This window comes from Coregonus clupeaformis, unplaced genomic scaffold, assembly GCF_020615455.1.
Source record: "Coregonus clupeaformis isolate EN_2021a unplaced genomic scaffold, ASM2061545v1 scaf0388, whole genome shotgun sequence".
NCBI classification, from domain to species: domain Eukaryota; kingdom Metazoa; phylum Chordata; class Actinopteri; order Salmoniformes; family Salmonidae; genus Coregonus; species Coregonus clupeaformis.
Window position 1 is genome coordinate 268,555 of NW_025533843.1, and position 15,657 is coordinate 284,211.

Here is a 15,657-nt window from a genome sequence, read left to right on the forward strand (position 1 = left end):
AAGTTTAGAGAGCTCCAGGTCCTTGGTACTACTGATGTTACTGTTGGTGTGTTGATGAAGTTTAGAGAGCTCCAGGTCCTTGGTACTACTGATGTTACTGTTGGTGTGTTGATGAAGTTTAGAGAGCTCCAGGTCCTTGGTACTACTGATGTTACTGTTGGTGTGTTGATGAAGTTTAGAGAGCTCCAGGTCCTTGGTACTACTGATGTTACTGTTGGTGTGTTGATGAAGTTTAGAGAGCTCCAGGTCCTTGGTACTACTGATGTTACTGTTGGTGTGTTGATGAAGTTTAGAGAGCTCCAGGTCCTTGGTACTACTGATGTTACTGTTGGTGTGTTGATGAAGTTTAGAGAGCTCCAGGTCCTTGGTACTACTGATGTTACTGTTGGTGTGTTGATGAAGTTTAGAGAGCTCCAGGTCCTTGGTACTACTGATGTTACTGTTGGTGTGTTGATGAAGTTTAGAGAGCTCCAGGTCCTTGGTACTACTGATGTTCCTGTTGGTGTGTTGATGAAGTTTAGAGAGCTCCAGGTCCTTGGTACTACTGATGTTACTGTTGGTGTGTTGATGAAGTTTAGAGAGCTCCAGGTCCTTGGTACTACTGATGTTACTGTTGGTGTGTTGATGAAGTTTAGAGAGCTCCAGGTCCTTGGTACTACTGATGTTCCTGTTGGTGTGTTGATGAAGTTTAGAGAGCTCCAGGTCCTTGGTACTACTGATGTTACTGTTGGTGTGTTGATGAAGTTTAGAGAGCTCCAGGTCCTTGGTACTACTGATGTTACTGTTGGTGTGTTGATGAAGTTTAGAGAGCTCCAGGTCCTTGGTACTACTGATGTTCCTGTTGGTGTGTTGATGAAGTTTAGAGAGCTCCAGGTCCTTGGTACTACTGATGTTCCTGTTGGTGTGTTGATGAAGTTTAGAGAGCTCCAGGTCCTTGGTACTACTGATGTTACTGTTGGTGTGTTGATGAAGTTTAGAGAGCTCCAGGTCCTTGGTACTACTGATGTTACTGTTGGTGTGTTGATGAAGTTTAGAGAGCTCCAGGTCCTTGGTACTACTGATGTTCCTGTTGGTGTGTTGATGAAGTTTAGAGAGCTCCAGGTCCTTGGTACTACTGATGTTCCTGTTGGTGTGTTGATGAAGTTTAGAGAGCTCCAGGTCCTTGGTACTACTGATGTTCCTGTTGGTGTGTTGATGAAGTTTAGAGAGCTCCAGGTCCTTGGTACTACTGATGTTACTGTTGGTGTGTTGATGAAGTTTAGAGAGCTCCAGGTCCTTGGTACTACTGATGTTCCTGTTGGTGTGTTGATGAAGTTTAGAGAGCTCCAGGTCCTTGGTACTACTGATGTTACTGTTGGTGTGTTGATGAAGTTTAGAGAGCTCCAGGTCCTTGGTACTACTGATGTTACTGTTGGTGTGTTGATGAAGTTTAGAGAGCTCCAGGTCCTTGGTACTACTGATGTTCCTGTTGGTGTGTTGATGAAGTTTAGAGAGCTCCAGGTCCTTGGTACTACTGATGTTACTGTTGGTGTGTTGATGAAGTTTAGAGAGCTCCAGGTCCTTGGTACTACTGATGTTACTGTTGGTGTGTTGATGAAGTTTAGAGAGCTCCAGGTCCTTGGTACTACTGATGTTACTGTTGGTGTGTTGATGAAGTTTAGAGAGCTCCAGGTCCTTGGTACTACTGATGTTACTGTTGGTGTGTTGATGAAGTTTAGAGAGCTCCAGGTCCTTGGTACTACTGATGTTACTGTTGGTGTGTTGATGAAGTTTAGAGAGCTCCAGGTCCTTGGTACTACTGATGTTACTGTTGGTGTGTTGATGAAGTTTAGAGAGCTCCAGGTCCTTGGTACTACTGATGTTACTGTTGGTGTGTTGATGAAGTTTAGAGAGCTCCAGGTCCTTGGTACTACTGATGTTACTGTTGGTGTGTTGATGAAGTTTAGAGAGCTCCAGGTCCTTGGTACTACTGATGTTACTGTTGGTGTGTTGATGAAGTTTAGAGAGCTCCAGGTCCTTGGTACTACTGATGTTACTGTTGGTGTGTTGATGAAGTTTAGAGAGCTCCAGGTCCTTGGTACTACTGATGTTACTGTTGGTGTGTTGATGAAGTTTAGAGAGCTCCAGGTCCTTGGTACTACTGATGTTACTGTTGGTGTGTTGATGAAGTTTAGAGAGCTCCAGGTCCTTGGTACTACTGATGTTACTGTTGGTGTGTTGATGAAGTTTAGAGAGCTCCAGGTCCTTGGTACTACTGATGTTACTGTTGGTGTGTTGATGAAGTTTAGAGAGCTCCAGGTCCTTGGTACTACTGATGTTACTGTTGGTGTGTTGATGAAGTTTAGAGAGCTCCAGGTCCTTGGTACTACTGATGTTACTGTTGGTGTGGTGATGAAGTTTAGAGAGCTCCAGGTCCTTGGTACTACTGATGTTACTGTTGGTGTGTTGATGAAGTTTAGAGAGCTCCAGGTCCTTGGTACTACTGATGTTACTGTTGGTGTGTTGATGAAGTTTAGAGAGCTCCAGGTCCTTGGTACTACTGATGTTCCTGTTGGTGTGTTGATGAAGTTTAGAGAGCTCCAGGTCCTTGGTACTACTGATGTTACTGTTGGTGTGTTGATGAAGTTTAGAGAGCTCCAGGTCCTTGGTACTACTGATGTTACTGTTGGTGTGTTGATGAAGTTTAGAGAGCTCCAGGTCCTTGGTACTACTGATGTTACTGTTGGTGTGTTGATGAAGTTTAGAGAGCTCCAGGTCCTTGGTACTACTGATGTTCCTGTTGGTGTGTTGATGAAGTTTAGAGAGCTCCAGGTCCTTGGTACTACTGATGTTACTGTTGGTGTGTTGATGAAGTTTAGAGAGCTCCAGGTCCTTGGTACTACTGATGTTACTGTTGGTGTGTTGATGAAGTTTAGAGAGCTCCAGGTCCTTGGTACTACTGATGTTACTGTTGGTGTGTTGATGAAGTTTAGAGAGCTCCAGGTCCTTGGTACTACGTGTATGTTTAGAGAGCTCGGTATGTTGGTGTGTTGATAAGTTTAGAGAGCTCCAGGTCCTTGGTACTACTGATGTTACTTGTGTAGGTGTAGAGCTCCAGGTCCTTGGTACTACTGATGTTACTGTTGGTGTGTTGATGAAGTTTAGAGAGCTCCAGGTCCTTGGTACTACTGATGTATGTTGATGAAGTCTAGAGCTCCAGGTCCTTGGTCTACTGATGTTACTGTTGGTGTGTGGAAGTTTAGAGAGCTCCAGGTCCTTGGTACTACTGATGTTACTGTTGGTGTGTTGATGAAGTTTAGAGAGCTCCAGGTCCTGGATTGGTACTGTTGGTGTGTTGATGAAGTTTAGAGGTGTCCTTGGTACTACTGATGTTACTGTTGGTGTGTTGATGAAGTTTAGAGAGTCCAGGTCTGGTACTACTTGTTACTATGTTCGCTGTTGGTGTGTTGATGAAGTGTTGAGAGAGCTCCAGCGTCCTTGGTACTACTGATGTTCCTGTTGGTGTGTGATGAAGTTTAGAGAGCTCCAGGTCCTTGGTACTACTGATGTTACTGTTGGTGTGTTGATGAAGTTTAGAGAGCTCCAGGTCCTTGGTACTACTGATGTTACTGTTGGTGTGTTGATGAAGTTTAGAGAGCTCCAGGTCCTTGGTACATTGATACTGTTGGTGTGTTGATGAAGTTTAGAGAGCTCCAGCTCCTTGTCTTTGGTTTTGTGAAGTGGTCCTGTTGGTGTTGATGAATTCTAGAGAGCTCCAGGTCCTTGTTTCTGTTGGTTTGTTGATGCTGCCGTTGAAAGGTTTTGGAACGAGGGCTAGTTTTTGTTTGTTGCTTTCGTGGCTTTGTCTTGTTGTCTGGGGCCAAGTGCTTGTCCACAGTGACACTGTTTTAGAAGTGGCTGAGACAGACTGACATGTTAGATGATGATGGCAGTGTGAGGTGTTTAAATCATTACTTTAACCAATCAGCCTTCTAAATCTAGATTACAATGATTTATATCACGATAACTTTTCTATTGTGAGGGGGGCTTGTTTTTGATACGCACTTTAGACTTGTAGTTTGTTGACGAGTTCCATTTTAGTAAAACATAGTACTGTATCATATAAACCAATACACTTACAGTTGGTGAAATACCAAACAGTAGTTTGTGGATTAGTCAGGATCCAGTCTGTCTGACCCCACCTTCCTCTTTGCTGTCTGCTTGGCTTGACTCCTGGCATGTAAACAAGATGGACGCCTCTTTGCTGTCTGCTTGGCTTGACTCCTGGCATGTAAACAAGATGGACGCCTCTTTGCTGTCTGCTTGGCTTGACTCCTGTAAACAAGATGGACGTCTCATTGCTGTCTGCTTGGCTTGACTCCTGGCATGTAAACAAGATGGACGTCTCATTGCTGTCTGCTTGGCTTGACTCCTGGCATGTAAACAAGATGGATGTCTCATTGCTGTCTGCTTGGCTTGACTCCTGTAAACAAGATGGACATCTCATTGCTGTCTGCTTGGCTTGACTCCTGGCATGTAAACAAGATGGACGTCTCATTGCTGTCTGCTTGGCTTGACTCCTGGCATGTAAACAAGATGGACGTCTCATTGCTGTCTGCTTGGCTTGACTCCTGTAAACAAGATGGACATCTCATTGCTGTCTGCTTGGCTTGACTCCTGACATGTAAACAAGATGGACGTCTCATTGCTGTCTGCTTGGCTTGACTCCTGGCATGTAAACAAGATGATTACATTCTCTGACAAAACATATTTTGCTTTAAAAACATTGGAAAGAAATCAGACTATTTTCAAAGCCTCTATGCTTTTGAATGGTGTTTTTCTGCCTGCACTGTTTTGCATAAAGAAATCCGACTATATTCAGAGTGTGATACTTTCCTCTGCTTCTCTTCCTCTGAAAGTATGTTGATCTGTTTCTGTTCCACTGTTGTCCTTCTCTACTGGCTGTTTCCTCTGTCTCTCTCTACTGGCTGTTTCCTCTGTCTCTCTCTACTGGCTGTTTCCTCTGTCTCTCTCTACTGTGTTCCACTGTTGTCCGTCTCTACTGGCTGTTTCCTCTGTCTCTCTCTACTGGCTGTTTCCTCTGTCTCTCTCTACTGTGTTCCACTGTTGTCCTTCTCTACTGGCTGTTTCCTCTGTCTCTCTCTACTGGCTGTTTCCTCTGTCTCTCTCTACTGGCTGTTTCCTCTGTCTCTCTCTACTGGCTGTTTCCTCTGTCTCTCTCTACTGTGTTCCACTGTTGTCCGTCTCTACTGGCTGTTTCCTCTGTCTCTCTCTACTGGCTGTTTCCTCTGTCTCTCTCTACTGTGTTCCACTGTTGTCCTTCTCTACTGGCTGTTTCCTCTGCTCTCTCTACTGGCTGTTTCCTCTGTCTCTCTCTACTGTGTTCCATGTTGTCCTTCTCTACTGGCTGTTTCCTCTGTCTCTCTCTACTGGCTGTTTCCTCTGTCTCTCTCTACTGTGTTCCACTGTTGTCCGTCTCTACTGGCTGTTTCCTCTGTCTCTCTCTACTGGCTGTTTCCTCTGTCTCTCTCTACTGGCTGTTTCCTCTGTCTCTCTCTACTGTGTTCCACTGTTGTCCTTCTCTACTGGCTGTTTCCTCTGTCTCTCTCTACTGGCTGTTTCCTCTGTCTCTCTCTACTGTGTTCCACTGTTGTCCTTCTCTACTGGCTGTTTCCTCTGTCTCTCTCTACTGGCTGTTTCCTCTGTCTCTCTCTACTGTGTTCCACTGTTGTCCTTCTCTACTGGCTGTTTCCTCTGTCTCTCTCTACTGGCTGTTTCCTCTGTCTCTCTCTACTGTGTTCCACTGTTGTCCTTCTCTACTGGCTGTTTCCTCTGTCTCTCTCTACTGGCTGTTTCCTCTGTCTCTCTCTACTGGCTGTTTCCTCTGTCTCTCTCTACTGGCTGTTTCCTCTGTCTCTCTCTACTGTGTTCCACTGTTGTCCTTCTCTACTGGCTGTTTCCTCTGTCTCTCTCTACTGGCTGTTTCCTCTGTCTCTCTCTACTGTGTTCCACTGTTGTCCTTCTCTACTGGCTGTTTCCTCTGTCTCTCTCTACTGTGTTCCACTGTTCTGCCTGTCACTCATGGTGCACTAGTTAAAGACAGGAGTTGAACTAACTCCTGTACTGAAGTGAATGTATACCTGGGTCTACCTGGGCATACCTGGGTCGTCTCTGTGATGCAGTGGTCTGGTGAGATTGAAACCGAGCTAGGTGGGTTTGACTGGTGTGTGTTGAGAGGTGCAGGAGATCAAGAGTCTCCACACACTCAGGATGAATGGGTTAGGGTTAGATAAAGGGTAGTACTGACATCACAAGGAGTCTCCACACACTCAGGATGAATGGGTTAGGGTTAGATAAAGGGTAGTACTGACATCACAAGGAGTCTCCACACACTCAGGATGAATGGGTTAGGGTTAGATAAAGGGTAGTACTGACATCACAAGGAGTCTCCACACACTCAGGATGAATGGGTTAGGGTTAGGGTTAGATAAAGGGTAGTACTGACATCACAAGGAGTCTCCACACACTCAGGATGAATGGGTTAGGGTTAGGGTTAGATAAAGGGTAGTACTGACATCACAAGGAGTCTCCACACACTCAGGATGAATGGGTTAGGGTTAGGGTTAGATAAAGGGTAGTACTGACATCACAAGGAGTCTCCACACACTCAGGATGAATGGGTTAGGGTTAGGGTTAGATAAAGGGTAGTACTGACATCACAAGGAGTCTCCACACACTCAGGATGAATGGGTTAGGGTTAGGGTTAGATAAAGGGTAGTACTGAAATCACAAGGAGTCTCCACACACTCAGGATGAATGGGTTAGGGTTAGATAAAGGGTAGTACTGAAATCACAAGGAGTCTCCACACACTCAGGATGAATGGGTTAGGGTTAGATAAAGGGTAGTACTGACATCACAAGGAGTCTCCACACACTCAGGACGAATGCACAATTTTCTATTTATTTTGGCTGAGCCTTCGGTCGTCAGATCATCAGAGCACAGAAACACAATGGCAGAGGTCGTGTATAGAGAGGAAGAAAGACTGAATGAAACAGAACTGAGACATTGTCAGGCGTCGGTGTGTAGCGGACGGAGTCAGGCGCAGGACCCAGAGCTAGTAGACAACGTACTTTACTCGTAAATATAAATGAACATAATCTCCACGCAGGGAGGACAAATCCCGCTCACCAGTCGATAACACCAAACATAGAACAAACAGGCACACAACACAGTGGGAGCCAGAGGGTTAAATAGGGAACAAATCATAGACATAATGGGAACCAGGTGTGTACAATGAAGACAAAACAAGTAGAACACAGAAACATCGATCGGTGGCAGCTAGTACTCCGGTGACGACGAACGCCGAAACCTGCCCGAGCAAGGAGGAGGGGCAGCCTCGGCTGAATCCGTGACAGTACTCAGCTGACCACTGCAGTCGCACCGGTCCCCCCCTTCAGCAAGGAGGTAATGGGAGCCGCTACCTGACCAAAGCCCTGGATAAACCTCCAGTAATAGTTGGCAAACCCCAAGAATCGCTGCACCTCCTTAACCGTGGTTGGAGTCGGCCAATTACGCACGGCCGAAATGTGGTCATTCTCCATCTCCACCCCTGACGCGGACAGGTGGTACCCTAGGAAGGAGATGGACTGTTGAAAGAACAGACAGTTCTCCGCCTTGACGTACAGGTCATGTTCCAACAGTCGTCCAAGCACTTTACGCACCAGGGACACATGCTCGGCTCGTGTAGCGGAGTATATGACAATGTCATCAATATACACCACTACACCCTGTCCGTGCAGGTCCCTGAAAATCTCATCAACAAAGGATTGGAAGACTGAGGGAGCATTCATCAACCCGTACGGCATGACGAGGTACTCATAGTGCCCAGAGGTGGTACTGAATGCCGTCTCCCACTCGTCCCCCTCCCGGATACGCACCAGGTTGTACGCGCTCCTGAGATCCAATTTGGTGAAGAAGCGCGCCCCGTGCAATGACTCCGTCACACTAGCAATGAGAGGTAGTGGATAACTGTACTTAACAGTGATCTGATTTAGCCCACGGTAGTCAATGCACGGGCGTAAACCTCCATCCTTCTTCTTCACAAAAAATAAACTCGAGGAGGCAGGGGAAGTGGAAGGCCGAATGTATCCCTGTCCCAGAGATTCGGAGACATATGTTTCCATAGCAGCCGTCTCTTCCTGTGACAGAGGATACACGTGACTCCGGGGAAGTGCAGCGCCTACTTGGAGATTTATTGCACAATCCCCCTGTCGATGGGGTGGTAATTGAGTCGCCTTCTTCTTACAGAAGGCGAGAGCCAAATCGGCATATTCAGGGGGAATGTGCATAGTGGAGACCTGGTTTGGACTTTCCACCGTAGTTGCCCCTATGGAAACACCTACACACCTCCCTGAGCACTGACGTGACCATCCCTTGAGAGCCCTCTGTTGCCATGGAATCCTGGGGTCATGAGAGGTTAACCAGGGAAGCCCCAACACCACTGGGAACGCAGGAGAATCGATCAGAAAGAGACTAATTCTCTCCTCATGACCCTCCTGCGTTTTCATCCAGAGTGGAGCTGTGACCTCCCTAATCAGGCCTGACCCTAAAGGGCGACTATCTAAGGCGTGTACAGGGAAGGGCACATCAACTGGCACAATAGGAATCCCTAATCTACAGGGAAACATACGATCAATAAAGTTCCCAGCTGCGCCTGAATCTACGAGCGCCGAATGCGGGGAAAACTCAGGAAATTCGATGTCAATACACATGTGCGCAACAGGGAGCTCTGGGTGAGTCGGGTGCCTCCTCACCTGGGACGGTCCTCCAGTGCTCTGCCTGCTGCAACAGGGAGCTCTGGGTGAGTCGGGTGCCTCCTCACCTGGGATGGTCCACCAGTGCTCTGCCTGCTGCAACAGGGAGCTCTGGGTGAGTCGGGTGCCTCCTCACCTGGGACGGTCCTCCAGTGCTCTGCCTGCTGCAACAGGGAGCTCTGGGTGAGTCGGGTGCCTACTCACCTGGGACGGTCCACCAGTGCTCTGCCTGCTGCAACAGGGAGCTCTGGGTGAGTCGGGTGCCTCCTCACCTGGGATGGTCCACCAGTGCTCTGCCTGCTGCAACAGGGAGCTCTGGGTGAGTCGGGTGCCTACTCACCTGGGAAGGTCCACCAGTGCTCTGCCTGCTGCCTCGACTCCCTGGGGACCCTCCCCAGCACCGACCAGCAGCGTGTCCTCTGCGGCCACAGTTGGTGCCGGAGACGGCCCTCCTTCCGGTCTCCCTGAGAGCAGCACCTCCGAGCTCCATCGGTGTAGGGTCGGAGGTGCTGGAGGATGGAATGGACGGACCCCGATCCGGACGTCCGCGGGTGGCCAACAGGTTATCCAGCCGTATAGATAAATTCACCAGCTGGTCCAGGTTAAGGGTGGTGTCCCTGCAGGCCAGCTCCCGACGAACGTCCTCCCGTAGGCTGCATCGGTAGTGGTCAATCAGGGCCCTCTCATTCCATCCCGCGCTGGCAGCCAAGGTCCTGAAGTCCTGAGCGCTCCTCATCCCCTGTCTGAGGTGGAACAGACGTTCCCCCGCCGCTCTCCCCTCCGGTGGATGATCGAATACCGCCCGGAAGCGGCGGGTGAAATCTTCATAGCGCACCGACGCCGCGTCTATTCCTCCCCACTCTGCGTTGGCCCACTCGAGCGCTCTCCCCGACAGACAGGAGATGAGGGCGGACACACTGTAGTTGAAGGAGGTGTAGGGAAAAACCCCTCTCTCCCATCGCTCCATGTTGTTCAACGCGCGATCCATGGCTGTGCCGAGAGTCTGTATCATGGTCGCTTGCTTTTGGACGCGTTCCTCCACTGTTCCGGAAGGAATGAAAGTACCTGCTGACTCCATTTGTGGTGCGTGTTTCTGTCAGGCGTCAGTGTGTAGCGGTAGGACGGAGTCAGGCGTCAGGGTGTAGCGGACGGAGTCAGGCGCAGGACCCTGAGCTAGTAGACAACATACTTTACTCGTAAATATAAATGAACATAAACTCCACGCAGGGAGGACCATTCCTCCTTGCCTTGTTCAGTGTGAGTCACCAGAAGTGGATTGTCTCCAGGGATAACAACAGTGTAGTAGCTCCTATCTCTACCATCAGTGTAGTAGCTCCTATCTCTACCATCAGTGTAGTAGCTCCTATCTCTACCATCAGTGTAGTAGCTCCTATCTCTACCATCAGTGTAGTAGCTCCTATCTCTACCATCAGTGTAGTAGCTCCTATCTCTACCATCAGTGTAGTAGCTCCTATCTCTACCATCAGTGTAGTAGCTCCTATCTCTACCATCAGTGTAGTAGCTCCTATCTCTACCATCAGTGTAGTAGCTCCTATCTCTACCATCAGTGTAGTAGCTCCTATCTCTACCATCAGTGTAGTAGCTCCTATCTCTACCATCAGTGTAGTAGCTCCTATCTCTACCATCAGTGTAGTAGCTCCTATCTCTACCATCAGTGTAGTAGCTCCTATCTCTACCATCAGTGTAGTAGCTCCTATCTCTACCATTGAACACGACTCCACACTTTACATTGAACCTTTTCAACCTTTATTTCCTCTTAAGATTGTTCTTTACTTGAAGTTTATTGCCATTTTGGCTGCGTGATGATAATGTTTGTCCGGACTGAAAAGCTTCAGTCAGACGTAATGGCAGTACACTTCAAGTGAGGAGTGTTTTGATAGGTTGAATGCAGCTCTGACTCGCTCCTGTCCCCTCCTTTCCTCCAGGTGTGGTCTCAGGCAGCTCTGATCTCTCTGACTGCCCCTTGGCCAGCCCTCCAGTGGTGGTCTCTGACTGCCCCTTGGCCAGCCCTCCAGTGGTGGTGAACGGGCAGAAAGACTTTCCCCTCGGCCCGGGTCAGAGCCCCAACGGACACCAGCCCTCGCCCATCAACGCCCATTCCTCCCCCCTCACATCCCCCCTGCTCACCGACGGTGGCTACGTCCGCACGGATGACGAGGACGAGATTCGGAGGAAGGTTTGTCTTTCAGGGAGAGAGGGAGGGTGGGGGAGGGTGGGGGAGGGAGAGAGGGAGGGTGGGGGAGGGAGAGGGAGGGAGGGTCGAGGAGGGTGGGAGAGAGGGGTGGGAGGGAGGGAGGGAGGGAGAGGGAGGGAGGGAGGGTGGGCATCTAAGATACAGGACATGTCCCCATACTCTTGAGAGAGCGATGCAGTCTAGAGGACAGAGGACAGTACTGCTCTACTTTGTTAGTCTAGGAGCCTCCAGAGGACAGTACTGCTCTACTTTGTTAGTCTAGGAGCCCCCAGAGGACAGTACTGCTCTACTTTGTTAGTCTAGGAGCCCCCAGAGGACAGTACTGCTCTACTTTGTTAGTCTAGGAGCCCCCAGAGGACAGTACTGCTCTACTTTGTTAGTCTAGGAGCCCCCAGAGGACAGTACTGCTCTACTTTGTTAGTCTAGGAGCCCCCAGAGGACAGTACTGCTCTACTTTGTTAGTCTAGGAGCCCCCAGAGGACAGTACTGCTCTACTTTGTTAGTGTAGGAGCCCCCAGAGGACAGTACTGCTCTACTTTGTTAGTCTAGGAGCCTCCAGAGGACAGTACTGCTCTACTTTGTTAGTCTAGGAGCCTCCAGAGGACAGTACTGCTCTACTTTGTTAGTCTAGGAGCCCCCAGAGGACAGTACTGCTCTACTTTGTTAGTCTAGGAGCCCCCAGAGGACAGTACTGCTCTACTTTGTTAGTCTAGGAGCCCCCAGAGGACAGTACTGCTCTACTTTGTTAGTCTAGGAGCCCCCAGAGGACAGTACTGCTCTACTTTGTTAGTCTAGGAGCCTCCAGAGGACAGTACTGCTCTACTTTGTTAGTCTAGGAGCCCCCAGAGGACAGTACTGCTCTACTTTGTTAGTCTAGGAGCCTCCAGAGGACAGTACTGCTCTACTTTGTTAGTCTAGGAGCCCCCCAGAGGACAGTACTGCTCTACTTTGTTAGTCTAGGAGCCTCCAGAGGACAGTACTGCTCTACTTTGTTAGTCTAGGAGCCTCCAGAGGACAGTACTGCTCTACTTTGTTAGTCTAGGAGCCTCCAGAGGACAGTACTGCTCTACTTTGTTAGTCTAGGAGCCTCCAGAGGACAGTACTGCTCTACTTTGTTAGTCTAGGAGCCTCCAGAGGACAGTACTGCTCTACTTTGTTAGTCTAGGAGCCTCCAGAGGACAGTACTGCTCTACTTTGTTAGTCTAGGAGCCTCCAGAGGACAGTACTGCTCTACTTTGTTAGTCTAGGAGCCCCCAGAGGACAGTACTGCTCTACTTTGTTAGTCTAGGAGCCCCCAGAGGACAGTACTGCTCTACTTTGTTAGTCTAGGAGCCCCCAGAGGACAGTACTGCTCTACTTTGTTAGTCTAGGAGCCCCCAGAGGACAGTACTGCTCTACTTTGTTAGGGGGTATCTAGGAGCCCCCAGAGGACAGTACTGCTCTACTTTGTTAGTCTAGGAGCCCCCAGAGGACAGTACTGCTCTACTTTGTTAGTCTAGGAGCCTCCAGAGGACAGTACTGCTCTACTTTGTTAGTCTAGGAGCCTCCAGAGGACAGTACTGCTCTACTTTGTTAGTCTAGGAGCCTCCAGAGGACAGTACTGCTCTACTTTGTTAGTCTAGGAGCCCCCAGAGGACAGTACTGCTCTACTTTGTTAGTCTAGGAGCCTCCAGAGGACAGTACTGCTCTACTTTGTTAGTCTAGGAGCCCCCAGAGGACAGTACTGCTCTACTTTGTTAGTCTAGGAGCCTCCAGAGGACAGTACTGCTCTACTTTGTTAGTCTAGGAGCCTCCAGAGGACAGTACTGCTCTACTTTGTTAGGGGGTCTAGGAGCCTCCAGAGGACAGTACTGCTCTACTTTGTTAGTCTAGGAGCCCCCAGAGGACAGTACTGCTCTACTTTGTTAGGGGGTATCTAGGAGCCTCCAGAGGACAGTACTGCTCTACTTTGTTAGTCTAGGAGCCTCCAGAGGACAGTACTGCTCTACTTTGTTAGTCTACATTTTACATTTACATTTTAGTCATTTAGCAGACGCTCTTATCCAAGCGACTAGGAGAATAGGAGTGCCTTGCTCAAGGGCACATTTCGTCATTTAGCAGACGCTCTTATCCAGAGCGACTCACAAATTGGTGCATTCACCCTATAGCCAGTGGGATAACCACTTTACAATTTTTTGGGGGGAAGGATTACTTTATCCTATCCCAGGTATTCCTTAAAGAGGTGGGGTTTCAAATGTCTCCGGAAGGTGGTGAGTGACTCCGCTGTCCTGGCGTCGTGAGGGAGCTTGTTCCACCATTGGGGTGCCAGAGCAGCGAACAGTTTTGACTGGGCTGAGCGGTAACTATGCTTCCGCAGAAGAAGGGAGCCAGCAAGCCAGAGGTGGATGAACGCAATGCCCTCGTTTGGGTGTAGGGACTGATCAGAGCCCGAAGGTACAGAGGTGCCGTTCCCCTCACTGCTCCATAGGCAAGCACCATGGTCTTGTAACGGATGCGAGCTTCAACTGGAAGCCAGTGGAGTGTGCGGAGGAGGGGGGTGACGTGAGAGAACTTGGGAAGGTTGAACACCAGACGGGCTGCGGCGTTCTGGATGAGTTGTAGGGGTTTAATGGCACAGGCAGGGAGGCCAGCCAACAGCGAGTTGCAGTAATCCAGACGGGAGATGACAAGTGCCTGGATTAGGACCTGTGCCGCTTCCTGTGTAAGGCAGGGTCGTACTCTCCGAATGTTGTAGAGCATGAACCTGCAGGAGCGGGTCACCGCCTTGATGTTAGCGGAGAATGACAGGGTGTTGTCCAGGGTCACGCCAAGACTCTTCGCACTCTGGGAGGAGGACACAACGGAGTTGTCAACCGTGATGGCGAGATCATGGAACGGGCAGTCCTTCCCCGGGAGGAAGAGCAGCTCCGTCTTGCCAGGGTTCAGCTTGAGGTGGTGATCCGTCATCCATACTGATATGTCTGCCAGACATGCAGAGATGCGATTCGCCACCTGGTTATCAGAAGGGGGAAAGGAGAAGATTAGTTGTGTATCGTCAGCGTAGCAATGATAGGAGAGGCCATGTGAGGATATGACAGAGCCAAGTGACTTGGTGTATAGGGAGAAAAGGAGAGGGCCTAGAACTGAGCCCTGGGGGACACCAGTGGTGAGAGCACGTGGTGCGGAGACAGCTTCTCGCCACGCCACTTGGTAGGAGCGACCGGTCAGGTAGGACGCAATCCAGGAGTGAGCCGCGCCGGAGATGCCCAGCTCGGAGAGGGTGGAGAGGAGGATCTGATGGTTCACAGTATCAAAGGCAGCAGACAGGTCTAGAAGGACAAGAGCAGAGGAGAGAGAGTTAGCTTTAGCAGTGCGGAGAGCCTCCGTGACACAGAGAAGAGCAGTCTCAGTTGAATGACCAGTCCTGAAACCTGACTGGTTTGGATCAAGAAGGTCATTCTGAGAGAGATAGCAAGAGAGTTGGCTAAAGACGGCACGCTCAATAGTTTTGGAAAGAAAAGAAAGAAGGGATACTGGTCTGTAGTTGTTGACATCAGTGGGATCGAGTGTTGTTTTTTTGAGAAGGGGAGCAACTCTCGCTCTCTTGAAGACGGAAGGGACATGGCCAGCGGTCAAGGATGAGTTGATCAGCGAGGTGAGGTAGGGGAGAAGGTCACCGGAGATGGTCTGGAGAAGAGAGAGGAGGGGATGGGGTCAAGCGGGCAGGTTGTTGGGCGGCCTGCAGTCACAAGTCGCAGGATTTTATCTGGAGAGAGAGGGGAGAAAGAAGTCAAAGCATAGGGTAGGGCAGTGTGAGTAGGACCAGCAGTGTCATTGTAGACTTAACAAACGAGGATCGGATGTCGTCAACCTTCTTTTTCAAAGTGGTTGACGAAGTCATCCACAGAGAGAGAGGGGGGGATTCAGGAGGGGAGGAAAATGTGGCAAAGAGCTTCCTAGGGTTAGAGGCAGATGCTTGGAATTTAGAGTGGTAGAAAGTGGCCTTAGCAGCAGAAACAGATGAAGAAAATGTAGAGAGGAGGGAGGAAAAGATGCCAGGTCGGCAGGGAGTTTAGTTTTCTTCCATTTCCGCTCCGCTGCCCGGAGCTCTGTTCTGTGAGCTCGCAATGAGTCATCGAGCCACGGAGCTGGAGGGGAGGACCGAGCCGGCCGGGAGGATAGGGGACACAGAGAGTCAAAGGATGCAGAAAGGGAGGAGAGGAGGGTTGAGGAGGCAGAATCAGGAGATTGGAGGGAGAATGATTGAGCAGAGGGAAGAGATGATAGGATGGAAGAGGAGAGAGTAGTGGGAGAGAGAGAGCGAAGGTTGCGGCGGCGCATTACCATCTGTGTAGGGGCAGAGTGAGTAGTGTTGGAGGAGAGCGAGAGAGAAAAGGAAACAAAGTAGTGGTCGGAGACATGGAGGGGAGTTGCAGTGAGATTAGTAGAAGAGCAGCATCTAGTAAAGATGAGGTCAAGCGTATTGCCTGCCTTGTGAGTAGGGGGGACGGTGAGAGGGTGAGGTCAAAGAGGAGAGGAGTGGAAAGAAGGAGGCAGAGAGAAATGAGTCAAATGTGGACATAGGGAGGTTGAAATCCCCCAAAACTGTGAGGGGTGAGCCATCCTCAGGGAAGGAACTTATCAAGGCA

General features: G+C 49.6%; 1 protein-coding gene across 2 annotated transcripts in view; it reads left to right on the plus strand.

The window, feature by feature from the left end:
* The window catches only part of LOC121562294 (FERM, ARHGEF and pleckstrin domain-containing protein 1-like), a 189,069-nt gene that overhangs the window by 88,893 nt on the left and 84,519 nt on the right, over positions 1–15,657 (plus strand). For both annotated transcript variants that reach the window (XM_045215187.1, XM_045215186.1), the window contains exon 14: positions 10,761–11,011. In XM_045215187.1, coding sequence (XP_045071122.1) covers positions 10,761–11,011 — 251 coding nt within the window. The remainder of the gene's footprint in view (positions 1–10,760; positions 11,012–15,657) is intronic.